Raw genomic sequence first — 27,532 nt, forward strand, 5'->3', positions numbered from 1 at the left:
GTAGTGTCATCCAAATGTGGACAGTGAGATAGAAGAGGAAGTCAGGTGAGAGGCACGTGGGGAAGGATTTCTTTGCTTTTAGAAATAGATGCAGAAACAAGACACTGCTTCTCCTGCCTCTGGAGACTGGTGTGTGGGCATGCAATGCCTGGCGCTATGGCAACCATCTTGCAGCCAGGAAAGAACTATGGTCACGCGGAGCGGATGGTTCAATAGAGAAGAGGAAAAGAACTAAGGTACTTGATTCTGACCTGAGGCCACACCTCAGTTAAACTAATCCACTCTGGAGCTGCCCTGCTTTGGATCTGACTTTCTATGAGAGGGCAGTCTCCTGCGTAGATGGTCTATTGCAACATGGAACACCTATAACCTAAAGTGACCCATGAGCCTTTTGCATAGTTACATGTGTCTTTTTAAACTTCCAAGACAAAACTTGGTGGCTGCATCCCCTAACGTTTCTGAGTCATAGGAGATGCTCTGTCCCAAGTCCACCTCTGTCGTTTTTGCCCAGCCTCTCGGGGTCCTCGATATACAACTAAAGAGGTGCTGTCTAATGAGAACTGACAAGATGGAGGCCATAGGGATGGCTGATGCCAGGAGAGCTCTTAGCAAAGGGTGCGACCCAGAGCATCGGCTCGGAGCTCTATTCTGGTGCAACAACTGGGGTGGGGAGGAGGAGGAGTCAGGGTTCACGAAAAGTCAGTCTAGAGAAGAGGGCACAGGTGGAGCAGAAGAGTCATGAAATCAAGAGATCGAAAGTCTAGGTTTCCAGATTCTTAACTGGTTTTGATTCAAAGATCAGGACTGATACCACGCTAATTCTTTACATGGGATCCTTTCTCTTTTTTTCCTTCATCAGTCCATCTCTGCCTCTAGTTTCCGTTCTTTTGATGTACATATTTCTTAATTCATAGCCACAAATCTGATGGAAAGCTTGGAGAAGACATCAGACAGACCATATAATCTCTGCTAATCCTGTAATCAGAAGCTAAACCCAAGACACAAGTGGATTTGCAAAGTAAGGATTTTAGAAACTCAAATGGCATTAGCAGGCCACAGAGACCAATGACTGAATGAGACCCATCAATCCAGAAACAGACTCATTCCTTCCACTCCACGTGAGCCACGGGGAAAAGAAAGCACCAAACAGGAAAAAGCTATTATACCTGAGGATGAGAGCAAGGCCATCCCAAGTCCTTCTCGAAGGATGGGAGCAAGGCCATCCCAAGTCCCTTCTCGAAGGATCTCTTAAATTATAAGTTTGGGAGTGGGAGTGAGAGGAGGAATAAAAGATGGGGGAGGTTAGGAGCAAGGGAGGACCAGCCCATTCCTTATTCTAAACGCCCTTTTATTATCTTCTCTGGGAGACAAACAATGAATGATTCCAGCAAGGCAAGAACAAGGAAGGCTTTTAAAAATAAGCATGTTGTACACGCACAGGGCCCATGTGGAAAACTCCTTGGTAACCAGCTTTCAAGTCACAGGTTTCAGAATTTCTGCTCACACCTGACCTGCTCCAGGGGACAAAGGTCTCTGTGAAACAGGTAGAGCTATATTTGTCCTCAAAGCCTGTTTCGTCAGGAGCCTGCCTGTCCCTCTGTGCATGGGGGCTGAATAAATCTTTCTGTGCTACACATCAGGGCTGCAAAGCTCCTTGACGGTGATGCGTGGAGAAGTGATTAACATACCAACCACAAGTGCCACAGGCCCAAGTGAGGCAGGGGGCACTGCAGATGGGAAGTGGCCTGCCAAAAACACGTTCCTTCAGCCGAATGGAAATACTTCCCTAGTTTTCTTCTCTAAGAATCTCGATGTGACAGCACTGAGTCTGTGGGAGGGTTGCTGTGTGGGGCCACATCTCTGTTCCTTTTGGGAACCAAACATTCCTCAGGAGAAGCTGAGTTTGGGCCAGTGCAGGGGATCCTACTCTGCTAGCTTTGGCCCCGACACAGCCTCTCTCAGGCCCACAGCCCTTTCTAGAGGCTTCTAAAAGAGAAAGACTGAAAAAAGTTGTTGGGTTACACTGTCCTATTTAATGGGCACCCTTTAAAAGTGCTGCAATGTTTAGTACAAGTATATTATTTCAGTGGACTAAATATGGGGAACCATATTTTTTGGTATTTTTGTCCAAAGAAGTCGGATATCAGGCCCTTGATCAATATCTTAGAAATGAGACACAAAGGGGGTTTTAACCCTGGCAAAGGTGAAACCAGAATGAGAAACCCAGCAGTACTGAAATACAAGGGGACAGACGCACCTCTGAGATGGACCACATGATGGGACAAAATTCAGCCAACCTCTTGGCTTCTCTCACAAACAAACAGAGTCGAACACAGAGATGTCAGACCCCTACCCCCCGCTTCCCTGTGCTATTGTCCTCCAGGCTCACATGGGAGTTTTAGGAAAATCCTTCAACACCCACTTAATTCTTCTTCCTGGAAAACAGTATTTAACAAGAATGGTCTTATTCACCTAAGCAAGAGAGTCACGGTTATGTGTTTAGAAAACTCATTAATAACAAATAACATGCTTAAAGAGACAGTCTCAGACTAAGACAGGAGCTGGCAGGAAGCCCACCCCTTAAGCTGCCTAGAAAATGGGGCAGGGCTGTCAACGGCGGTGCTGAAGGCCAGAGGCAGGCCTGGTCTCCGATCAGAGCGGGAACTCCTCTTAGTCTCATTTTGATAGACGTTTACCCTGCAGCTCCCAGGTGTACGGGAGCAGGGGGTCTGTCCCTTTCCAGACAAGGGGAGCAAAAGACTGCTTTCATTGGTTAGGAAATCAAAAGGCTCAGGCCAGCACAGGGTCCTGCTGGCAGGAAGAGAGAAGGAGAAGCCCACCAGCGTGCTGGACACGGGCTCCATCTTTCTCTTAGAGGTTTCCACTAGAGCGAGGAATTAGAATGCCCCCAACTTGTTGGTCGGTTGGCCTTTTCATATTCATCTCTCTCTTTTTCACTTACTGTCTTGTGTGCACACGTGGCTTTGAATGGATCCCACGGACTGACATTTGGAGGCAGGTGATCAGATGCCAGGGCAGCAAGGACAGAGCTGAAGGTGCTGTGTGTGCCTGGGATCCCAAGATGGTCTCCCCTTGGGGAGGGATCCCCAAGGGCTCGGTGCCAGCCCCAAAGCACCAGCGAGTTGCTGGGCCAGAGAGGCCAGCTGTGGGGAGGGAAGGCGTCCAGTGCAGAGACTGCTCACTCACACAAAGAATCCTTTCAGAGTTACTGGCTGGCAGGGCTCCTCTCAGACTTATTTTTTTGGGCTTGTGCACCGAATACAAATCAAGCAGCCTCACTGGGCTGTCACACACACTGGCCTCAGTCACCAAGAACGCGCTACAGAAGGAGGGCTCCTCTAGCCAGGCTGACAGTGTCCCGGCATCAGCGGAGGAGATGCCCAGGTCCCCAGCTGGTGGCTGCCCAGAAGCGGGGCTTCAGCACCCCTCATCAGAAGCAGAGCCATTTCAGTCTGCTGTCCTTCAGAGAAATAGTTTCAAGTAGACCAACATGACCGGTTCCCGAGAGCACGCTGCTTAGCATTCCTGGCTGGTAGGGAGGAAAACTAAACAGGCAGGGATTCACAGCTGGGGGTAGGGTTCTGGGGTAAAGGAGAATGGGGTAGTCGTGTTACCCTTGTGTAAAAACAAACAAATCTACTTATCAGTTCTGGCAAAATTTGGAACTGTATGTGAGGGGGATGATAAATGAAAGAGAGAGAAAGAACAGGAATATGACAGACGAACCAACCAACAAATCGGGGAATTCTAATTTCTCTGTCTACATCTGCTAGAGGAGCTGAGGGTCCTGGCTCCCTTATTTCACATTCACCTGTGCCAAATTCCTCTAGATATAAAGGTGATTCCCACTGGAAGCATGTGCAGAGAGAACGGCATCTAAAACCACGGATCAAGAGCAGGCTGGAGGCTGGGGAGATCTCGCTCCTGAAGAGGCTCATGTAATGAAAAAGGAACGCAGCATCCAGGAACCTGGGTGTCAGCCAACCCACCCATTGGTCGTTTGATGACTCATGGGGAAGCCAGTGATGTGAGCTCCAGGCTAGACTCCCAGTGTCCCCAGTGCTGCATGCCCCACCACGTCGAAGGGAGAGCCTGGCCTTTTGCTCAAGGATGGGGTGGGCTGAGGATGGTTACAACGGCAACTAAGAGACAAAATTCAAGCCCACATTTTCATTAGGGGTCCTCCGAGCCTCCCTCAGAAACTCCTGAGATGAGACAAATGAACCCATCCTACCAGGCCAGTACTGGATGATGAACTGAGGCTGTACCAACTGGAAGTAAGAAAACCCCGAGCTATAGCTGAAGCTGGCAGCATAAAATTGAAAACAATTAACAAGCTGGGTGAGGCAGCTTGATGGCCACAGGTGCTCATCTACGAAGAAACTGAACAACAGATCAAGACCCTGGGAAAGAGAAGGCGGTGTCAACGCGGCACCGCTGTACGAACTGGGGGGACTGCAATGGCTGGGAGGCCATGGAAGGGCTTACGAGAAAAAACAGCAGGAAAGGACACAACAGGTTTCAAGCCAAACTGAACAGATTAAAAACACAGAAAAAGTTCCAAGCTGAGTATGTTTCTTAAATTCAGTCAGAAATGCCCTAGGGGAAGTATAGAAAATGTGTTTCCATCTTGTTCACTCTCTCTAAACTATAAGGTCTTCTCTGAAGCAGTGGGCTGCTCTGTAAGGGGTCCTAGAATATTCCCAGGAGAATAGCCCTCAACCATGCGACTATTTTTCAAACAAAATCTATGACACACCCAAGGTCAAGGAAAATGGAGGCACAACATGAAGAATCATCTTCCCTCAAGGCAAAAGGGAAAGAAAGTCCATAGCAAAGCTGGAGAAGGACCCAGGGGGCCAGGCTCCCAGCCTGACTCTCCACACAGCTGTTTGCTTCATCTCCCCCGTGAGTGTTTTAAATTAAGAGCCTGCTCATGGAATTGTTTGTTCTTTAATCATGCAAAATCTGGGGACTGACAGCTAATAGAGATAAGGACCCTGGCCGGAAGCTCTGGGCTCAGCTCACTGCCCAGCCGGGTGCCCACCGAACTGCTCGGCAGCTCGGGCACTCAGTGGGAGATTTATAGCTGCCTTTAAATTTACCCAGCTCTCCATAAAGAGAGGTAATGGGGCGCCCTTTACTGCTGCTAGTGGTGATTGTCCTAACATTCTTTAATTAGCAAAAAGCGTTGGCACAGCCACGTTCAAAGTATTTGATCTTACGGTCCTGGTGTTCCCTATTTCAGCTCAACAGCCCTCACTCTGGAGAAAATGCACTTTAGCCAATCTGAAGATGACAGGCACCTGCATCCAGGAGCGCAGATAAGCGTATCTGTGTGCCTGTACTCACCCTTCAGCACCCACAACTGCCGGGGACTGTGAGCCTTGATGATACCTCCAGAAAACGCTTGCTCACACATCTGTCAGCAAGGGGCTAGGAATTTTAAACACTGAGGACTGGAGAAACCTTATGATCACTAGGACCCTCCTTACATTTCCTAGTATTAAAAAAGAAAAAGCTGGTCATTTTCCCCCTGTCTTTTCAAAGATTTATGGGCTAGGGTTATTGACATCCCATTAGGGAGGCCTGAGCTCCTATTCACTTGGGTCAAAGAACAGTCCTCTTTCCTGTGAAATAATTAATTTATCACTATGATCTAGGTATTGAGCACAAGATGGGAAAGGTCTCTGCGTTCAGGGGGTGTACAAGTAAACGATAATTTCAGATAATGGAAAATCAAATAAGAAACTAAAACCCAGGGATGTGACTATGATCGGTGGGGCTACTAAAGTAGTCTAAAGACAGGGTAATCATGGAAAGTCTCAAGAGACGTGCTCGAGGAGGAGCCAACCACCTGAAGATGTGGGGGCAGAACATTCCAGACAGAGGAGAGAGCAGAGGCCCTAATGGGAGAACCAGCTTAGAGTATTCTAAAAGAAAGAAGAGCAGCGCAGCTGAAGGGTGGGGGGTACGCAGGAAGATAAGATGTGCGGGCACAGGAGCAGACAAGGCATGACGGCTTAGGGCCTGTGGTCCCTGGTGCACCGTCTGGTTGTTATTTGAATTATGAGGGGAAGAACACTGCAGCATTCTAAGCAAATCAATAACACAGTCTGATATCGTGTCACAAAGATTGCTTTGGTGGCTGTGTAGACTTAGAGGGAAAGCGTAAACGTCCATGTCTAGAAAAATTTCTAGTTTTGAGTAAATGTTCTGCGATATAAGATGTCAAGCATAAGAGGACGCTGAGGGTGAAGATTACATCCTATAGTCTGAGTATGTTCAACCTGTCTCTGAGTCTAAAAGTACCTCAAAACTCTTAAAAACAAACAGTGAAAAACACCTTGTATCTTAAATGAAGAACTGAAAGGTTTAAATTAGGTGCAATACCAAGAGCAGAAGGGAAAAAATAAAATGAAAAAAAAAAAAAGGATTCTCTCAGTAATTGACTTAGGATAAAAATACTTCCCTTCTATACTAGTTTCCTTATGAGAAGATAACAGCTGCTATTACTGCTATTACTATTAGCTAAGACTGACTGATTTTCTCTACTTGCTTCTAGTCCAATAACACCACAAAATAAGTAGTTATTAATCCCACTTCACACATGAAGAATCTAAAGCTTAAAGAAGCAACTTATAAACACAGCATATGCCCAGTAGGCAAGAGAGAGAACCACGATTTGAACCCAGGTTTCTCTGATTCCAGAATACTTTTACAACTTCCACTATGGTATAACGCCCACGTGTGTGTGTGTGTGTGTGTGTGTGTGTGTGTATGCATTCATTCATTCATTCATTCTCTCCCTCCCTCTTTCATTTAACATATTTTGTAGGACACAGTTTGGGGGAAAAATGTTTGGGTTTTCCCCAGCCAAAACATGAATAAATTTATAAAACCTTTGTGTATGTGTGTATAACTGTGGGCATGGACTCTTGGTTAAGGATCTGTGCTGGAGATACCTGAAAAGCCATTTACTCATAACTCTCACTCCCACATCTGTATCTGCATCTGCTCGGCTCTGATCTTTAGCCCTTTCTTAATCTCCAATGAGTGCGAAGCTCAACATTTCTGTGACTTGGTTACAGCTGAGCCAAATTTTGTAGCAATGCCAAGAGGTATAACGCTTAGATGTTACAAGATCTTTGGGATAAATCAACAGGCCATGTAAAGAGGGAAAATTATCAAGAAAAGGAATCAGGGCAGATTTCTTGAGTTTCTCTGGTCCACCTGCCCCCTTCCCTGGGCTCACGTGATGTCTCCGAACTGTTGCACTGACTGAGGGAACCCTCTCCCTTTCCAACGGTAAGACCCAATGGCCATACTGCCAACACAGGGCTCCTTTCCTCTCCCCCTCACAAGCACAGGCACACAGAGGACATACCTGCTGGTGGTAAGAGGTACCCTCCCCTTTCTCTTTCTCTTAAGTGGCACATCACAGCGATTTAAAATTTGAATGCTGAATAGATTTGAGATGGAAACCAGGCTCTGTCACTGCAGCGAGCTGAATGAGCCCCAGGCAGATAACGCCCACGCCCCAATCCCCAAACCTGTAAATTTTACCCCATTTGGAAAAAGGGTCTTTGCAGATGCAATTAAGGATCTTGGAATGACATCACCCTTAATTGTTCAGAGGGGTCCTAAATCCAATGGCAAGTGTCCTTGCAAGTCAAAGAGGAGATAGACAGAAAAGGAGGAGTCAACAGGACCAAAGAGACTGATGTGATGCAGCCACAAATCAAGGAATGGGACAGTCACCAGGAGCTGGAATACGCAAAAGACCAGGCACGAGTTCTCCCCAAGGGCCCCTGGAGGGAAGATGGCCCTACCAGATTTTGTGCTTTTACTCTCCAGAACTGTGAGAGAACAAATTTCTGATGTTTTAAACCACCAAACATGTGGTAATTTGTTATGACAGCCTTAAGAAACTGATATTGTCACTTACTACTTCTGTGATCCTAAGAAAGCTTCTTAAATTCATCTGCAAAATGGGGAATCTAATGGTACCCACCTCACAGAGCTGTTGTGATGATTAATGTGGGTACCGATCAATGCCCCAGGAAACGTTGCTGTTAGCATCATTATTGTTACTGCTATACAAAGGCAATTAAAGGGAAGGATAAACCACAGTGCCTGTAATGGGCTAGTGCACCTGAAGAGTCCATTTCCAAGGCTGGACCTCTGTGAGCTGTTTGACCATACAGATGATTGTGGCTAGAATGGGCACAAACTGTCTATTCCAAAAGAGGCAGCAGTGGGTGTGTTGGGAGGTTTCCCGCTTCACTCAGGCCTGGCAGTCCCCCAAAGAAATGGTAAGGCCCAGGAAACTAGCCTCAGAGAAGAGGAAGAGGCCCTTCCATTCTATAGCTCTTTGCCATTCTTATTAAGCATCTTTTCCTTTCTGAGATTTTCTGCAAATTGCTCTGGTTGGGACCTACAGGGAGAGTGCTTTTTTGTCCGCTTCCTTCCGACTTCCCTATAGAGCAGAGTTCTTAGGGGAAAAGGACGGTGGGTTTTGAGGCCACTGGGAAGAGTGGTTAATTCTAGAACAGCTGTGTCGCCTTGAATCATCAGGCTCAAGGAATAAAATCCATTCTCTTTATGACTGTGGGTAGTAATGGCATGGCCACGGGCTCACTACAGGATCACAGGCAAGAAAAATAACCTTACTTTTTTTGCAATGGTGACTTTATCCATTAAACAGAAACTTCATGACCAGTTGACCCTGGAGGGATATCTGTATATGTGGGTGTAAGTGAGTGAGAGATGCACACACACATACACACACGAATTCACTGCCTTAGGTAGGAGAAGGTAACTTTTTTCATATAGACCATTTCTTACGTTTTGTCACTACTAATTCACCAACCAACCGATGTCTTTCCCTTTGCGGAGGTCAATCTCCATACTATTTTTCTTTTCCTTTCCTCTTGTTTCCCCAATCTCTTTTTCTCCTTTGCTTTTTTTTTTTTCTTAGTTAAAATGGCAGCATAAAGAGTATAAAAACAGAAAAGGTTCTTGAGTAGGGCTTGGCAGCCAAAAAGTATTGCAAATAGAAACTAGAGTTTCAGGGAGTACATGTGATCTTCCTGCCATGGAGGGACCTACCTTAAGGGGCCCAAAAGCCTGCTGGAGGTGAGATAGTACCCTGCTCACTCCTGGCGAACCCTGCGAGGCATTATGGACATCTAGTGGCTGCTCAGGATAATGCCTCCGGGATGCACGTCAGGCTGAGGAGTGGTCTGCCACGGGCTTTACTAGGTGCCCAGTTATCCTGGGTCCCGTTAGCCAGTGCCCTGGATGACCATTTCTTTCACTTCTTCTCAAAAAAAAAAAAAAAAAAAAAAAAAAAAAAAAAAAAATTTAAAATACTTTTTTTAGGGGGTGGGGGCGGGGGGACATGCCATGAGGCTTGTGGGGTCTTAGTTCCCCAACCAGGGACTGAATCCGGGCCCTTGGCAGTGAAAGCTCAGAGTCCTAACCACTAGACCACCAGGGAATTTCCTCACTTCTTATTAGGGGTCCAAAGTCACTCAGAATGGCTCTATCAAAGACCCATCACTAACCCAGTCCAGCAAAGTGCAATGACAGCACCTGCATACACAGCACAGGAGACAGGCATCTGCAAATATCTTCAAGCCCCAGGTTTAAATGCCAATTAGCCACATACTGTCATCTTGAATGAGGGGCTGAGCTCAGAAGGGACAGAGACTCTGATATTAATTAGGATTGTGGCTCTAGGTAAGTCACTATGCCTCTCTGAACTTCATTAATGACATCTATAAAATGAGAGGTTAAGTCCAGATGATCTCCAAGGTCCCTTTTAGCTTTAACACTCTGTGATCTATGAGCCTTTTTAGTAGCTGGGAAAAGTCTGCTCTGCTTTGCTTTGGCACTGTGGATCTCTCGGTTCAACTGAAGGAATCATTTGCTTCTCAACTTCGTGGCGCATTTCCAAGACTTGGCTATGATCCCAAAGGATCAACCTTCTTCACAAAGCTTCATATCTGAGGAGGGGTGGGAATCATGGACTATGAGAGCTGGAAGGAACTTTCTACTCCATTCCCTTAATTTTAGAAATGAAGAAACCAAGGTTTAGAGCTGTTTTAATTTAAGATTTGTCACATGTCTAATCAGTGGCAGAAAAGGGACTAGAACTCAGGTATCCTAACCTTAGTGCAGGTACCAAGCTGCTGACACAGCCCTGCCCCATCAGTGGCTGGTTTCTTCAACTCTGCTTTACCGCAGCAGTCTCTCTGTGGGAAAACGCAAGTGACAACACCCTCAACCCAGGGTTTCTTCCATTTCTCCTCTCCAAGTTTAAGCCTTCCTTTTCTTTTTATCCCCTGGTGGCGCCACTCCAACTCAAGGAAGCAGTCAGAACCAGGGGCTGTGAGGAGCAACAGGCAGACGGCTAGATGATACTTGGGTGACAGGATTAGAGGCTTCAGTGCCACTTTCAGTTCAAAAGGGCTGTGTTGCTGCCATGACCCCAGAGCATCCCTGGTCCAGTTGATGGTTTCTGTGGCCTAGCTGGCCTACAGAGGACAAGGCAGCCCTATCCACAACTCCGTGAGCTGCATGAAGCTTGGGCATATTCATCAATACCACTCACAAATATTTACCGTGAGACCACCCCATTACTAAGTACTGGTTTGATCCTACCCTTCCATCCACCTACACAACATTTGCTGGGCCTGGAGCTGAACAGATGGGTTCTGCGTTTGCGCATATTGGCCGGGCAGGCCCCTCTTTTGCTTGAGGGGGAGGGGCAGCCATATTCCAGTGCGCCACGCAGACCCTGGCCGGGTCTCCTCTGGAGCTCCACCAGCTCAATGCCAGCTGTGGCAAGGAGAGGAACCTCTCAATAGCAGGTTTTTGATTCTCCTCCACAGATCCCTGTCAGGCTAGAGTCACACCTGGGTATAAGAGGGGAGTGCCCTGCTTGAAGCTGATGATGTGCAAATGGGGCTCAGTCAAGAAAGCAAAAAGAGTCACTAAAGAGCCCAGATGGAACTCACCTCCATTTCTCTCTCTGATTAGTAATTGTGAGTGAAACAAGTTAAATAAAGGATCTATTTTCTCAGCCCCCTCCTCTCCCACCCTTCATTCTACGTATGTCTCTTACCCCTTCACTGAGGTTTTTTATGCAGTCTGTCCCCACACCTCACCTCTGCTATTTACTCTATGCAGAGGGACCATACTGGACATCTCTGTTACAGTAATGAAAACACCAGGCTCAGTGTTCAAAGACTGGATTGAGATCCTGCCTCTGTTGCTTTCTGGGTGTATGACCTTGAGCATGTTATTTCCCTGCCTGAGCTCAGTAGGTCCATCCATAAAATGGAGACAACTGTGGCAACTGTGTCAAGGGTAAAGGAAGATTAAACAAGAACAGATCTACCCACCTATCCATCCACCCATCCTTAGTAAAGTGGAGAGCATACAGCAGACAAACATCCCAGTAAATGACTGTTGAAGTAGATGAATGAAACCTGAGTTCTTACTGACTGGGAGAAAACTCTGGAGAATCACTTCCACTGACCAAGTTCCTAGACATCTGAGCTCTGCCAGGTTTAAGGCCTGGCTCTACCACTTACTCTGTGATTTTAGGTAACATGTTAACTACTAATGTTGTTCTTATTCGACCGCAAATGCACAATAAAAAAGTTGGTAGACATGGTGAATCCAACTGGCCTACAATGGAGCCGTTTCCATTCTGTTCAGGGACTTCAAAAATCCCCCAGCATATTTAAGGAGGTTTCAGGTTACTGGGCAGCAGACAATACTGAGATAAGGGTGTGGCAGAATCCAGAGAGCTGAGAGATTCAGGACCTCCTCTTCTCAAGCAACAGCCCACAGGCAGATGATGGCCAAGTAAGCTTGCCAAGGCACAGGGGGCGGGGCACAAGGAAAGGAGTACTAAAGGTAGCCCTTGAAAAGAAGCACTACTAAACCAATGCCATATTCTACCAGCTGGCTTCCCAGGGCTAAGCCACAGATGGCCCCACCCCCACTAGGCAGAGAAAGAGGCAGTCATTTTCTCCGGTGGGAAAAGGCTGACCAAGTCCTACTCTCTCTCCTACACGGGTCCATCCGATGCCCCGGGGTCTCCTCTCACCAGAAGTAGGGGCAGGTTGCTGCGCAGTTCTTCCCGGGGTGTCCTGGCAACAAAGAAGAGCTGTGAAGCTCATGGGGCAGAAGGTTTAAGACCCACTCCCTCCAATCTCTGAGCGCAGGGAGGGGAAAGGGCGCGGGGCTGCTAAGACTCAGAAGCCACCACTGCCGCTGCATGAATGAACGGGTCGTGCCCTGGCTGCTGGGAGTTCACGTCAATCCTTCCTGCTGGTTGTTGTGCTGTCCCAGGTTGTCGTTCCCCTAGCTCCCCGCACTTGGTCTTTCCTTCCACTGTTTGCCTCCCCCGCAACCCTCATTAAGAAAACTATCATTTAAAGCCCTAGTTGAAGCCGAGGAGGGGCAAGGAAATTTGCGAGGGAGGGGGCAGGACGAACAGGCATCTGTGCAGCAGCGCCCCGGCCGCCCCCGCGTTCCCCAGGGCAGCTCCGAACTCCGAGCGAGCGTGCAGCCCGGGCCGAGCGGCCGGTCGCCCCGTCAGCGGTCGGCGGGGGTGAGGATGACGCGGTCGGGGCGGGAGGCCCGCCAGCTGCAGCAGCCCCGCCGCGGGCCGCCCTGAGCCCACCGCGCCCAGAGCCCGAGGGCGCCCGGCGCCGGGTGCGGGGCGGGGGCCGGCGCGGTCCCTCCGCAGCAGCCCCGCGCGGCTCCAGCCTATCAGCGGCCACCCGGCGGCTCCCTGCGATCCGACCAAAATAGCTGCGAACGCCTGCGACTTGCGCGCGGCCGCTCACTTGACGCTCACTCCGGCTCCCTCGCCCGGCCCGCTCCCCGCGTCTAGAGGGGGCGGGGAGGAAGCGGCCGGGGAGGGGGGTGGGGGGTGGGGGAGAGGAAGAGAGGAAGGAAGGAAGGAAAGAGGGAGGAAGCGGGACGGAGGCGCGGAGCTCGGGGCTGCGCGGCGCGGGCCGGCGCGGCGCTGGAAGGCGCCGGCGTTAACCCCTCGAGGGCAGGCAGCGGAGGGGGAGCGGTGTTAATACATAAGAGCACTGCATCACGCTAATCTTCTCCCCAGAACAGTATGCGTCAGCAGTACATTCACGTTCTGACTGAAGGACAAAAGGATGAGAGAGCAGTCTGCGTGGCTGCTGCCTGCAACACCGCGAGCCCGGCGCGAGGAGGAGACGGTGGGCGCCGCGCACTGGGGCCCCGCTGCCGCTGCTGCTGCCGCCGCCGCCGCCGCTAGCGAGCGAGGACCATGTTCCCGGGCTCCGGAGCGTTCCCCGCAGCCGCGACCCCCGCCGCTCACGCCGCCGCCAGCGCCGGGGCCGCTGCAGCAGTCCGCGGGCAGCGCAGCCGCTGAAGGCGCCGGGCGCCGGAGCCCCGAACTCGCTCCCTCCGCACAAAGCCAGAGCCGGCGGCGCGCCGGGGGCCCGGCTGCGGCGGGCGATTCCGCGCCGCCGGGGGCTGCAGCCGCCCCCGGACTCCCCGAAGGGGCCTGCGGTGCGAGGCGACCCGGCCGCCGCGCGCTCCTCCGGCCGGCGGCCCCGGTCCCGGCGCTGCCTCCACGCCGCTGCCCCTCGGGGGGCCGGACGGACTACCGCTCCTCGCACCAGCAGCCGGCGGACTGGGGAACTAAGCCCAGTTTTGGTCTTTTTAACCCTTAGGAGAAGAGACGAGGAGAGAAGGGGGTGTGTGTCGGGGAGGGGGGGAGGCGAAGGAGCGGCGAACACCTCCTCTCAACTCTCGCAGCACCGCGAGCGGACGACTGCGTCGGCTGCCTCGGGCCGGCAGCGGCCGACACAGGAGAGGGGCAGCGCGGGCGGCGGCAGCCTCGGCAGCGAGCGCGGCCTGCGCGGCGCCCCCTCACTCCCGGCCGGGCGGGCGGCAGCCCCGGAGCGGGCGGGGGGCGCCGGGCGCACTCTCCGGCGATGAAGCGGCTTCCCCCTCGGCTGGGGCGAGCCGGGGCCGGGGGCCAAGGACAAAGCCGGGAAGCGCTGGCGGCGCCCCGCCTCGGGCTGAGGGGGGGGCATGCACCTGCATAGCCCGCCGGGCCTCGGCTCTCCCGGCGCGCCTCGACTCCGCGGCTCCGCTCCCCGGCTCGGGATTTACTAGAAGCCATTTTGTCTCCCCCACCCCTCCCCTCCCCTCCCCTCTGCCCTCCCCGCCCCCTCCACTTCCCCCCTTTGTTAATTAAAACTAAGAAGTGAGAATGGGAACGAGGTGGCCAGCTCCGGCGGAGAACGCTTAAGGACACCACGCCAGTGCTTCCCTTCCTTCCTTCCGAGGTAGGTGACGGCGAGTGATTGGGTGGGGATGGTCGCAACGGGGGAGCGAAAGTCGCAGCTTTCCGAGGGCTGGCCTCGAGGGGGGCTGGTAGACGAGGGGCCACTCTTTAGTTTGGCATGATTTTTTCCGGCCGATCTGCTCCGTCTCTCTAATCGCCCCCTCCCCACCTCCTTCTCCAGATGGAAAGAGGAGCTCCTAGCTCACTTAAGCCGGGGTAGGGCTGGTTCTCCTTTCCGAGCCAAAATCCCAGGCGATGGTGAATTATGAACGTGCCACACCATGAAGCTCTTGTGGCAGGTAACTGTGCACCACACCTGGAATGCCGTCCTGCTCCCCGTCGTCTACCTCACGGCGCAAGTGTGGATTCTGTGTGCAGCCATCGCTGCTGCCGCCTCCGCCGGGCCCCAGAACTGCCCGTCCGTCTGCTCGTGCAGTAACCAGTTCAGCAAGGTGGTGTGCACCCGCCGGGGCCTCTCCGAGGTCCCTCAGGGGATCCCTTCCAACACCCGGTACCTCAACCTCATGGAAAACAATATCCAGATGATCCAGGCCGACACCTTCCGCCACCTCCACCACCTGGAGGTCCTGCAGCTGGGCAGGAATTCCATCCGGCAGATCGAGGTGGGCGCCTTCAACGGCCTGGCCAGCCTCAACACCCTGGAGCTGTTTGACAACTGGCTGACAGTCATCCCAAGCGGGGCCTTCGAATACCTGTCCAAGCTGCGGGAGCTCTGGCTGCGCAACAACCCCATAGAGAGCATCCCCTCTTACGCCTTCAACCGGGTGCCCTCCCTCATGCGCCTGGACTTGGGGGAGCTCAAGAAGCTGGAGTACATCTCTGAGGGGGCTTTTGAGGGACTGTTCAACCTCAAGTACCTGAATCTGGGCATGTGCAACATTAAAGATATGCCCAACCTCACCCCCCTGGTGGGTCTAGAGGAGCTGGAGATGTCAGGGAACCACTTCCCTGAGATCAGGCCTGGCTCCTTCCATGGCCTCAGCTCCCTCAAGAAGCTATGGGTCATGAACTCACAGGTCAGCCTGATTGAGCGGAATGCTTTTGATGGGCTGGCCTCGCTGGTGGAACTCAACTTGGCCCACAATAACCTCTCTTCTTTGCCCCATGACCTCTTCACCCCACTGAGGTACCTGGTGGAGTTGCACTTACACCACAATCCTTGGAACTGTGATTGTGACATTCTGTGGCTAGCCTGGTGGCTTCGGGAGTACATCCCCACTAACTCCACCTGCTGTGGCCGCTGTCATGCTCCCTTGCACATGCGAGGCCGCTACCTGGTGGAGGTGGACCAGGCCTCCTTCCAGTGCTCTGCCCCCTTCATCATGGACGCACCTCGGGACCTCAATATCTCTGAGGGTCGGATGGCGGAACTTAAGTGTCGGACTCCCCCCATGTCCTCCGTGAAGTGGCTGCTGCCCAATGGGACAGTGCTCAGCCACGCCTCCCGCCACCCACGGATCTCTGTCCTCAACGACGGCACCTTGAACTTTTCCCACGTGCTGCTCTCAGACACTGGGGTATACACATGCATGGTGACCAACGTGGCGGGCAACTCCAATGCCTCGGCCTACCTCAATGTGAGCACGGCCGAGCTCAACACCTCCAACTACAGCTTCTTCACCACGGTCACAGTGGAGACCACCGAGATCTCGCCTGAGGACACAACGCGCAAGTACAAGCCTGTTCCTACTACGTCCACTGGTTACCAGCCGGCATATACCACCTCTACCACGGTGCTCATTCAGACCACCCGTGTGCCCAAGCAGGTGGCAGTAACCGCGACAGACACCAACGATAAGATGCAGACCAGCCTGGATGAAGTCATGAAGACCACCAAGATCATCATTGGCTGCTTCGTGGCAGTGACCCTGCTAGCTGCTGCCATGTTGATTGTCTTCTATAAACTTCGCAAGCGGCACCAGCAGAGGAGTACAGTCACAGCCGCCCGGACAGTTGAGATCATCCAGGTGGATGAAGACATCCCGGCGGCGGCATCTGCAGCAGCAGCAGCAGCTCCATCCGGTGTATCAGGTGAGGGGGCAGTCGTGCTGCCCACAATTCATGACCATATTAACTACAACACCTACAAACCAGCACATGGGGCCCACTGGACAGAAAACAGCCTGGGGAACTCTCTGCACCCCACAGTCACCACTATCTCTGAACCTTATATCATTCAGACCCATACCAAGGACAAGGTACAGGAAACTCAAATATGACTCCCCCTCCCCCAGAAACTTATAAAATGCAATAGAATGCACACACACACACACACACACACACGAGACAGCAACTTTTGTACAGAGTGGGGAGAGACTTTTTCTTGTATATGCTTATATATTAAATCTATGGGCTGGTAAAAGAAACAGATTATATTAAAATTTAAAAAGAAAACTCAAAACAAAACTATTTTCTAACTTGTAAGTTCTATTTAAAGGGGGTGGGGGGATCTGGGGAATGTCATGGGGTAGAAGCCACACGTCAACTTGCTATGCTGCCAGGGATTTCTGGTATAAGGTTGAAACTGCTAAGAAAACAAACTAAAATACCCACAAATATCCCTGAAGAGTTAGGGTGCGGGCTGCTGAGGGGTGGGGGGTAGACTGAATCTGTCATTTTTTTAGAAGATGCTTCATAGGACCCAGGAATACCCCTTTCTATAGACATCTTTCTTAGGCTGAGAGCTGTCTTTGCAGATTTATCTTATTTAAACAAACAAACAAGATCCCCCCCCCCGCCCCCAAAAAGCACTAAGAATTTGTACTGTGCTTAAAAACGTCGAGAGGCAATAATTTTTTCTTCAGAGGCCAAGGGAAAGACAGATCCGTAAAATGTATTTTAAACAGGAAAACTACCAAAATTCAAATGAAACCTTAAAGGGACCGAGTCTGTGCGTCCCTGGGCACAAGTCTTCTTGGTTTGTGCACTGGGACACAGTGTGCCCCGCCTGACCGAGCGCTTCGGGAAGGAGCAGAGAAGGAAGGGAGCTGGCGTAGCTCTCAGTCAAATGCTTTCACATTGCACCAGATTCCTGCAGTTGGGCTTAACCGATCCTGTGCAAGGCATGTGTCTATTCAGGGCTACCCAGGAGAAGGAGGTGGCTCCTGGGGGGGGGGGGGGGGGGGCGTGCGCGTGTACCAGAGGGGGATGGGAAGGGAGAGCAGAAGCAGAGAGAAGGTATTCACGGGAGGCCATAAATCAGCATTGTGCCATGTCCACCTGTTGTTCCCAGTATCTGACAAATGATTGTAGACAATGATGGCATTTGATGATTTTTTCTAAAAAGGGTTTGTTTGTTTTAAGGTGGAGAAGGGAGGAGAGGCTGGGAGTGGGAAGCTTGGGGGAGTGGAAGCTTTTCTCATGCTTGTGATTTAGTGACTATTCTAAATGCTGATTCATTAGGGATTATTACGGCTGCTGTCAACTGGTTGTGGTGATGGGGAGGGGGCAGAACATGAGTAGAGAAGAAAAAGGAGACAGAAAGGGCACAGGCTCATTTAAAGTGATGAAGCCTCTCCTCACCAGGATGGTTCACAAGAAAGATGTGAAATACACAGTTAAAACAAAGTGATACACCTGCACTGACTGAGTTCAGCAGGGAGTCCTGTTGAATGTAGCACAATGGGGGGAAGGCTTCCCTCTCCCAGGCCTGCCTCAGGAGGAGGGGGAAGAGAAAGGGTGGGTATGGGTGGGGACGGCAGAGATCTCTGTTATTCTGGTCCATTTAATGATGTAACTTTATTATTTTAGCTTTAAAAGGAAATAAAGGGTTCAGATTTGAAAGGGGGTGGGGTGCGGGGGGGGGGGGAATGCCAACAAAAGAACACTGATTGTAACGTGAGAAAAGTGTATTTTTGTATTTTAATAAATATTGTTCAATTTTTAATTCAGTGTCCCCAAAGGGTTAAATTGAGTAAGACCCTGAACCTATAGCTTCTTATGAGCATTGACCAAATCATTCCTATTTAAAGAAAAAAAGGGGAGGGGAGGACAATGTTCAGTTTCTTTAAAGTATGGGAACACGCTAAAGCTGTCAAGCACTTTTCCTTAGCTTAAATAAAAGCACCCCGATTCTACTGCACCGTTCACAAGCTAAGTGTGTTAGTCCCTGGCTCTGCTGGGGGGGGGGACCGAATTCCCTGTGCCCTGGAAAAGTGGGGGAAATGGGTCAGCCTCAGCTCCTGGGACCCGGCCAGGAGTTAAATGCCACCTCAGCAGAAGCTGCCGGTCAGGCAGCACCAGCTCTAGCAGGGGACCCCGGGGGACCTGGATTTAAGAGGACTGCAATAATGTCGTTGGGCTTAAAGAGCCCACAGGCAGCGTTGCTTCTGTTCTCAGAGTGCGAAAGAGTCAGACGTGTCTTGGTGCTGGTGGGTGTCCGTCTCCTGACGCTTAGCTGAGGGGTGTCGTCCAGGCAGGCTGCCTGAACTGGGACCCTGCGTCTCTTCAGCGCTAGTGTTTATATTAATGCAGGGAATCTGAGTGGGTGTGATCTCCCTGGCGCTGAACGCAGAGAAAGGGAGGCAGCAGTCTGCAGCAGTTGGCTAAGAAAGGGCTAAGAAAGGGCCAGTTCTTAATCCTCCTGTGTGTGTGTGTGTTACATGTACACAATTTCTGGGTATTGGTGTTTGTGGCAGTACGTATGCATGGACTCACACTTTTAGAAACATGTTTCTAGGCTACAAAGATATGTTCCCTCTGCTGTCCTTTACTACCCTACCCCCAATAAAAAGAGAAAACTGCAGCAGAGAAAAGGGTGGGACTTGGCAAGGACCAGTTGAAAAATGCAAGAAATCACCCCCTTTCCTAGTGCCATAAGACACAACTCAGGCTGTTCAGAACAGCTTCCCGGATACACATTCAGAGGCAATTGTGAAGGAAGAAGCTGCTTCAGAAATAGAGGATGTGGAGCCCATTTCCTCACACCCTCCTCTTCTGACAGCTACGTAGGCGGTTGGGAACTATGCAGTAGCTGTGGGAATGACAAAAGTTATAGGGCTGAACAAAGGTTTGAGGGGAGAGGTGAAGAAATGGGCCTAAAACAATACTGGGGGGAGTCCTCTAAGAACACACGCCCTTGTCCTGGGGGTGGGGCATATTCAGGTCTTGGAATCTGAGGGAGAAGTGCTTTCCAGAAGGAACCTCAAAGGAGTTGGGGGAACCAGGATATGGTTCCTGGGTATGAGTGTCCTTAGAGCTGCAAGGGGAGTTTCTTTCCCCACTGGGCCTACTCCCTGAGCTGGGCACCGGTTCAGCATTGAGAGGGGCAACTCTCCTTTGCCATGATGTTGGGTGTACCCTCCTTTGTAGCAGGCACTTGGGACAACTTTTCAGAGAGGAGTCCCATGAGCACCGAAAGTACAGCCTTTACTGCTGGGCAGGGGACTCACCCTTGGCCTGGCCAGGCTGTAGGGTTTCTTACCTGAGAATGGAACATGGGTTGGGAGCTCTTCGGGAGGGGAGTTACAGCAACACGTTAGAGGGAAAAGACTGCTGCTGATTACACGGAGTTAGTTTTCATCATAGAATTTTTTAAAGGCCATGAGAAAAATCACGTAGTCTAATCCCTTCACATTTTACGGTCAGGAAACTGAGCCCCAGAGAAACTGAAAGATATAGTCCAAGGTCACACTGTTAATTAGTGAAAGAGGTGGGACTGAAACTCAGGTCTCTTAACGCCCCAAACCAACGGGCTTTCTCATTCAGGCTCTCATTGGCTCTCAAGAACATATTTCTTTCCCGGCCAATATGCAGGGAAAATGGGACCTTCCTATAGAAAGTGCTGTGTTCTCTTTTCCTTCCTCTTAGAGCTGTCCAATCTCCTTCACAACCAGCTCTACTGCCTTCCAGGGCCTGAGCAGAATTCTGACCACGGGGGCCCCAGAGCTGGCCCAAGGGCCACGTGTGCTCCCCAAGGAGTTGAATTCTCAGGACTATGCACAACAGCTTCCCGATTCTTACATTCACCGGCAGGCAGAAACCACGGGATCCCACAGAGGGCAACGGCTGCTAGGGAAAAGGGGAAGTAGACAAGGCAGGGTGCTCACAGTGGGATCTGTGGCTTGGCCTTCTCCCAACCTTAGCCTTGGGAGCTTTGCAGAGTAAAGGATTGACAGAGGTCTTCAAGCGCCGCTCAGAGCAACTTCTCCACAGCAGGGTGATTTCTGCTTATTTGGCTGAACAGTGGGGAGGTGGGGGTGCTCCCGAACGCCTCTCCTCCACTGCATCTGCCCCAGCCCCAGCTCTAAAGTCATGATCTGGGGGCCACCCCCATACTCTGTTCTAGGGCCTTTTATCACTCTTTGGTGTAAAGCTGCATCCTGTTGTTAGTGAAGGTAGAGTAGTTTCTAGGGACATTAGCTTTATTACGGCTGTGAACATGTATTGCGGCCAGCAGTTTGTTGGGGGGCGGGGGCGGCAACAGAGTAAAGAGTCCCTTCAAGACAATTCCTGTTAACAGGGAAGCGGTCCAGAGTCCATGCCATTAACAGAGGAGAGTGCTGGCTTCCTTTAGTGGAGCTGGGGAGAGATTAAGATAAGGCTAAGTGGGCCTTACTCAGCCCAGGCTACTACGTTAGGGGGCCGGAGCCCACAGTCAAGGCTCCAACATTTTACTGCAACAAAGCAGCAGGGGCTTAAAATTAGAGAAGAAAAAGAGAAAAAGAGAGAGAACATTTATATCCAAACATATGTCTGATTTTATCTCCTCTGCTGGTACTCAGTACTCTATGCCACCGGCTAATGCAGGCGCTATTCACGCCATTTCTAAATCCTGCCTCAGCTAAACTGCAAGGCAGTTTTTGGCTCAAAGCACCTCTCTTGGTTTCCATCCATTCAGAAAGCACCCTCTTCCCCGGAGGGGGTAAGAATGGTTTGGGCAGTGGATTAAGGTTGTTTTCATCTTTGCTTTAAATTGAGATGAAGTAAATTGCTTCTTGGAGCAGAGATAAAGGCTTTAGGAACCAGATCAGTGAAATATACATATCTGCAAAGCAATACAGCATCGCGCTTGCAAGTATAGACTCTGGAGCCGGTCTTCCTGGGTTCAATCCCAGCTCTATCACTTACTAGTTTTGTGACTTTGGACAAATACTCATTTTTCTCATCTGTAAAATGGGCATAATATCGGTATCCACCTCACTACTCTGTAGTTGCAGGAACTGAAATTTGACAATATACATAAGGGGACAGACCAGCTGACCAGCCCCCATCACCACCTCTATTCTTGAACCTCATCCATGTCCAAAGAGAGAACACGTCTACTGAACTATTCTAGAGAGGAAGGATGATTATCCAGAAGTCTGGGGTGGGGCGGAATGACAGCACCATCTACAAGCCCGAACACGGTGGGAAAGATGGTTGTACTTTTCTTCCCAGGAAAACACTGCCTTGTGCTTTGCTCTTTAATCTAGCTCTTTAGATGGCCCAAGGCACTGTGTTAGCCTAGGAACGGATTACTACCTTTTCTCATGGCGCGTCAGGAAAAAGGAGAGGTGCCGCTGCTGGTAGAGGTGCAGAAGCAGAGGGCTGGGACAGGAAACACCAACTAGAAGCCCAGGTCCTTTACCAAGAGGGTGAGCTTCCTAGTGTCTCCTCACCTCACCCTGTTTCTTTATCAGAGTGCTTTACCAAGGGAGTTGGGCTCACAAAGGCACCAGGAAGGAGAAAGGAGCGCAGAGAGGGGTGTCGGGGCTTCAAAGCAGTACTGGAGGGCTTGGAGGAAAGGCAGGAAAAAAAAAAGCACCATAATTTGAGCACGTGAGGGCAGAATGGAACTGTATGGCAGACACACAGGCTAAGAGGCTGCAATGCAGTTAGGGAGGAAAGCCAGGGAGATTCCTCGGCCCTAGCAAGCAGGAGGAGGCTGGCTGGACCCTGGATGGGGGAGGACCGGTACTGGGAAATTCATGGCACGGAACAGAGGAGAAGAAAAGCAGGGAGATCAACTTTCCAAGAGAAGCCTAAGAAAGAATGCATCTGATTTCCTAATGAGAGGCTAGAATTAGATGTTAGGGTGATCACAGGTTTCATCCTCTGGAACATGCCAGCTTTGCTGTCAGTACTTGGGCCAAACCACCTACCCACGACAGTCCTGTTCCAGATGCTGGAGACTGTCCATTGCCTGGGGGGAGCAACCCCGCCCTCAGGGCTGTAATCAAAATTCTGAACCTGACGGGCTCCCTCGGGGGCTCCCTCATTTCTGTGAAGGCACAGTCATGGGGGGAGAGGAGAGGGTGCAGCTCACTGTTTATCCAGAAAAAGAGTGTTATTGCAGAGGGAGGGTGTTATATAAATCGTGTTTTCCCATAAAAATAACGACGACTGTGTGTTTGGTGCACGTGGACCCTGGCAGTGAGTCAGAGAGATTAGGCCTGGGCCCATGGGCGACAGCCCTGGGGGAGGCTCTCTTGGCAAAGGAAGTTAGCACTTGAGAGGATGGTGCTGCCTTCTCTAGCTTATCCTGGTAGTTTTCAACCTACAGTTAGGGAAGCACTAAGATGAGAGGCCACTCTAATGCCAGGTGTGGGGATTCGATGGACCAAAGTAGTACTTAGCCTTTCGGGTTCATCCATTCTGTGTGCCTAGGAACAATACTAGAGCAATTACTAAAGTTTAGATTAATTACTAAATACCAAAGGAACAGCCCTTGATCTACTCGTTTCTTCAGTATCCACCCACCTTCTTATATCTCCCATTAATAAAGAGGACAGCCCCCATTAATTCTATCAGATTTCTCCCATAATTCCCATTTGCGAACAACCGTCTGCCAGGATAGGACCCAGGACATCCCATAAGATCCTTCCATTCTAGAAGCTTGGTGGCTTTCTTCCTTCTAACAGTTCTGTTTCCTCTTTCAAGGCAAGTCCTTAATCTGTAGTCTCTTACATTTGTTTAATAAGGTCACAACCCTGGTTTCCCTGTCTGTGCAGGTGCTGATTTAGTCACCACCAGATAAGCCACTCTACCCGCTCGATGAGTCAGCAAGGATGATGGAGAGGTGCTTTCACACACTAACTGTTCCCTGTGCAAAGTTTGGTTTCCTGGCCTCGGGCTACTTCTTCCTAGGCTTCAAGGCCCTGCCCACTTGCCCAGGTTCGTTAAGAACATTCAGACAGGCCTTCCCACTCAGGTTCCACCCTGGAGGTGGACAGAATGAGCTGCAGGCAGTTCCCTGGACAGTGCCACCGTGTTTGCAGGAATGCACAGCGCATCCCTCACAACAGGCCCGCCACAGTCCCAGAAACGGATACTAACAGCCTGTTCCTGCAGCCTACCAGCTGCAGTGGATACAGTTATAATCTATTACCATTGCAAGAAGACTTAATTTCTGGACTTAAAGGAAGTCGGATAATACTTTATCCTATTAGCGTCTGCCTGTGTGAATTGACAATGGCTTCCTTCTGACATGACAGCATATTCTTCCAATTCATCTCTTAAGGGGATGAACTGGGGAAGGCTGGAGTAAGATAGGAGGGAGGGCCAAGGAAGAGACTGCTAAAGGACCCAGGGGAAGGGAAGACAATTTTAAAATTAGGAATGGGGAGAGGAGACTTAGAGGGACGTGGCAAGACTAAGATAGCACCAAGCATCTTTGTATTTCGTTTTGTTTCCCTTGTGAGGGACGTGACTGCAACTACTGGATGTGTCATATGCATGTGTGTGAGGGGAAAAGGTTCTGAAGCCACAGAGAAGTACAAACACAAGAGAATGAGGAATTGGCCTATTCCATATTTCAGCCCGTTGGGCTGCAGGGTAGCTTTCCCTTTCCTTAATCCCTCTCCCACACTCCTGTCTTAAGTCCACATCTGCTCTGACCAGTGGTGTCATGTCAGCTGCGGGCACCTTCATATCGTCAGTGTGTTCGCACTGCTGCTTGACCTTGGACTGGCAATGGTCACTGAGGACAGAATGTAAACCGTCGTTTACAACTTCTAACGTCAGGAATGTGGAGACAGTAAAGGGAGTTTCCAAGTTAATTCAGAAAATCTAGTTGAACCCTCTCCGTTTATTTGTGAGGAAAACAAAGCCCAGGGAGATGTGACTGCCAGTGCCCGCTTAGCTGGTGACAGAGAGACCAGGTCTCTTGGTTCTAAGCCCGGCACTGGCAGGACCACCGTGACTTACAACTCCAGGGGGCGCCCCTGACAGAACCTGCAAAGTGATTAGTGTCCCCTGCGGCTTGCAGTTTGGTGCCTTCCCTCACCCTTTGCTTCCAGGGAGGGAGGGAAAGAAGGGGATGGCCTTTCACGCTAGTACTTTATCTGTGCTTAGTGCTCTTAGCCAGATGGTGCCCACTCCTGACTGCACTCAAACATCGAGAACTGAGAAATCAGGCGACTTTTCCCTTCTCTTCAACCATGAGCGTTTCAGGACATGGGCGTTCTGATGGCTGCCCAAACAGCTAACAGATTAGAAGGAGCATTTGTGGCTGAGGCCTCCCTTCCCATCCCTATAAAAGTGAAGAGGTAAAGAATAGGTATCCCTGTGAAAGGAAGTTTTGCAGAAGCTCAGTCATGTCAGAGGTCTGTTCAAGGTCAAGTTGACCACTGGTGAAGCAGGGACACCTAGAGTTCTGCTTCTACCTTCCCTGATACTGTAAGCAAGGAGACCCTCACAGGGAAAGCTCAGACAGCCCAGGCTGACTTGGGGCTTGCAGCTAGTAAACACCTTCTCTTCCCCCATCTCAACAAATCCTCTTTTGGGAAACGGAGTGGCCCTGGCTAGAATTTTATCACATACATTTAATTAGAATCTGTCTCCTTCATGATGGTTTCAAGTGAAGCCCCAGTAGAAACATTCTAAAAAACAGCCGCTTTCAGCCAAGGATCTCTTTTAACCAAGTTAATTTAGCAGAAATTTGCCATCTTGGATTGGGTGGAGTTACCTCTCTCCTCAACTTCAAAGCTGGGAAGACAGGGGAGGTGGGGAATGCAGAGAAATAAAGAGGGCGGGGGCTTTGAGCAAATGAGTTTCCGTCTATTAAGGAGCGGTAATTTCTGCTAGGTCCCCTAGAGACCGGTCCCCTCCAATAATGGCCTGACTCTAATGATTCCCACTCCTAAGCAACAGCCTGTGTTCTGCTGGTGTGGAGATGAACAGTGCCAGGGAAATTCCCTTTCTCTCGGAGGTGCTGCTATTATCATTACGCAGGAGAGATTACCAGCCAGGAGGATGGGCTCTTGGTGGGGCGAGGGGACAGGAAGATAACCAGAGACTGGTACTGCTGACCTAGGACAAAAAAGGGCTGAGAGATAGGCTAGAGGTTACTGATGAGGTGAAAGGGCAGGCACTCTGGATAGGAGGGAGAAGACAAAAGAAAGTAAAAGTTGAGGCCCCCCCTGAGGAGTTGATAAACGGAATGCAAGGCTAGCTACCATGCACTGGCTGGGAGTCAGGGGGTGGTCCTAGGGGTTGTGGGGTGTGTGGGTGTGAGTTAAGCTCTGGCATAATGAACAAAAACTGATGCCATCTGAGATATGCAACATTGTAATATGACAGTTGAATCCATTTCAGATCCCTAGATATTGTTCAGGGCAGAAGCACAAGCATGTGGGCTAACGCTGAAATTGGGGTGGTAACTGAGGCTGCAGTGTCATTTGAGGGGTGGGGTCCTCTCATCCTGCCCTCTCCCTTCTCATACACCGAAGACAGCTGGGGCGGAGGGAAGCTTATACTGTGTGTGACTCTAGGTACTGCTGAGGCTGCTGCCAGCAGGTCTTGAGTAGGGGGTGGGAGTCCCCTTATTTTGCCCCCCCCCCCCCCCCCCCCCGTGGCTTCCCTGTGATGGAGACACACTGCTTCCAGAGGCTGCCTTGCCAGATGTGCCAGCAGGCAGCCCGGCCAGAGAGCCTGCAGTGCAGACAGATGCCCTGGGCTGCATTCAGGATAGCGAGACCCTTTATGGTACTGCGGCTCAGCTCTGGGGCAGCTCCAGAGCGGCAGGGTAATGTTCCTCAGCCAGATTCATTTCCCCCCAAACCTCTTCAAATATGTGGGCCATGGAGAGAAGCAAATCTAATTAAATTACTGTATCGTGGGCTGCCCTTCCTGGGCAAGGGCTAAAAACGGGCTCATGCTGATATGCAGACCCATCTGTGTGTACAGAGCACGGGTTTCTTTGTGCTTGGCTGTCAGCAGCTGGATGGGGTTGGCAGTGCCCACTGCTGGCCCTGGTGAGCCGGCCCCTTTGCCGCAGCAAGGCAGAGTCAACACTGATGCAGCCCAGGCCCCGTGTGGCTCTGCTGACCTTTTCCTTTCTACTTAAAAGATGACAGAGCGGCACTCCCCCTTCCTCCATCAGTTCCTTTCTCCTCAAACGCCTCTCTTGCTGACACCTCGGACTTTCCCGTAAGGCGGTGCCCTAGCCGAGCCGGAGAAGGAGGAATGAATCTGCAGGGAGGTGTGATTCACAACAGCACAGGGCAGGGTTTGTTTAGCTTGGCAGGAGGTGGAGGGGTCTCCCTGGCGATTCTCTAGAGTGCTACTTCAGCAGTTCCCCACTGGCAGCTCCGTGCTGGAGACAGAACCATTTTCAGGTGCCAGGGCACAGCAGCAAAGCTCTCTGCCCCATCCCTGCACAGACGGCGCGGTTCATACAGAACCTGACCATCACACACAGGCGCAAGGGAGTTCAGTAGCAGGAGAACCATTTAACATGTGGAAATCAACACCCAAAGCAAACGCTGGCTGTGCTGTACCTGTCAGCCCCACAAGGTCATTTCATCCCACAAGTTTGGGCCTCACCGCTCCAGCTTACAAAATACTATGAGGGTAAAGAGTTTGCCCCTGAGTAGAGCTGTGGCTGGGAAACGGCCTGAGGCGGAATGACTCGGGTGTGTGGAGTGGGAGACACTGAGGGATTGGGGCCAGGGGCGCTTTTACATTTGGAACGGAGACCCAGGAAGACTCAGCTGGGGAATCTTTTCCTTACCTGTCCTCAGAGGGAACAGCACCATCTCTCATGCCTAAAACTGTAGTGAATACCCCCCAGGGAGCCTGAGAGGTCACCTTGTGCTGGGACAAGAACAATCTAGCTGGGCAGCTTGCAGTGGTACTTACACAGCCCCCTCGGGCCCAGGGCATCCTGGCATCAAGCAGACACCCCCGTGAGGTGGGCAGTGCAGGCAGCCC

The 27,532-nt window shown here is 50.9% G+C and overlaps 2 protein-coding genes across 2 annotated transcripts in view; one reads left to right on the forward strand and one right to left on the reverse strand.

The window, feature by feature from the left end:
* Positions 1–27,532, reverse strand: part of SND1 (staphylococcal nuclease and tudor domain containing 1) — a 392,617-nt gene that overhangs the window by 44,261 nt on the left and 320,824 nt on the right. The window lies entirely within an intron of this gene.
* Positions 12,993–17,493, forward strand: LRRC4 (leucine rich repeat containing 4). Its single transcript, XM_057731862.1, has 2 exons — positions 12,993–14,381; positions 14,562–17,493. The coding sequence occupies exon 2, from the start codon at positions 14,662–14,664 to the stop codon at positions 16,618–16,620; it is 1,959 nt and encodes a 652-aa protein (XP_057587845.1). The 5' UTR covers positions 12,993–14,381; positions 14,562–14,661; the 3' UTR covers positions 16,621–17,493.

The sequence above is a fragment of the Hippopotamus amphibius genome, chromosome 4, assembly GCF_030028045.1.
Source record: "Hippopotamus amphibius kiboko isolate mHipAmp2 chromosome 4, mHipAmp2.hap2, whole genome shotgun sequence".
NCBI classification, from domain to species: Eukaryota; Metazoa; Chordata; class Mammalia; order Artiodactyla; family Hippopotamidae; genus Hippopotamus; species Hippopotamus amphibius.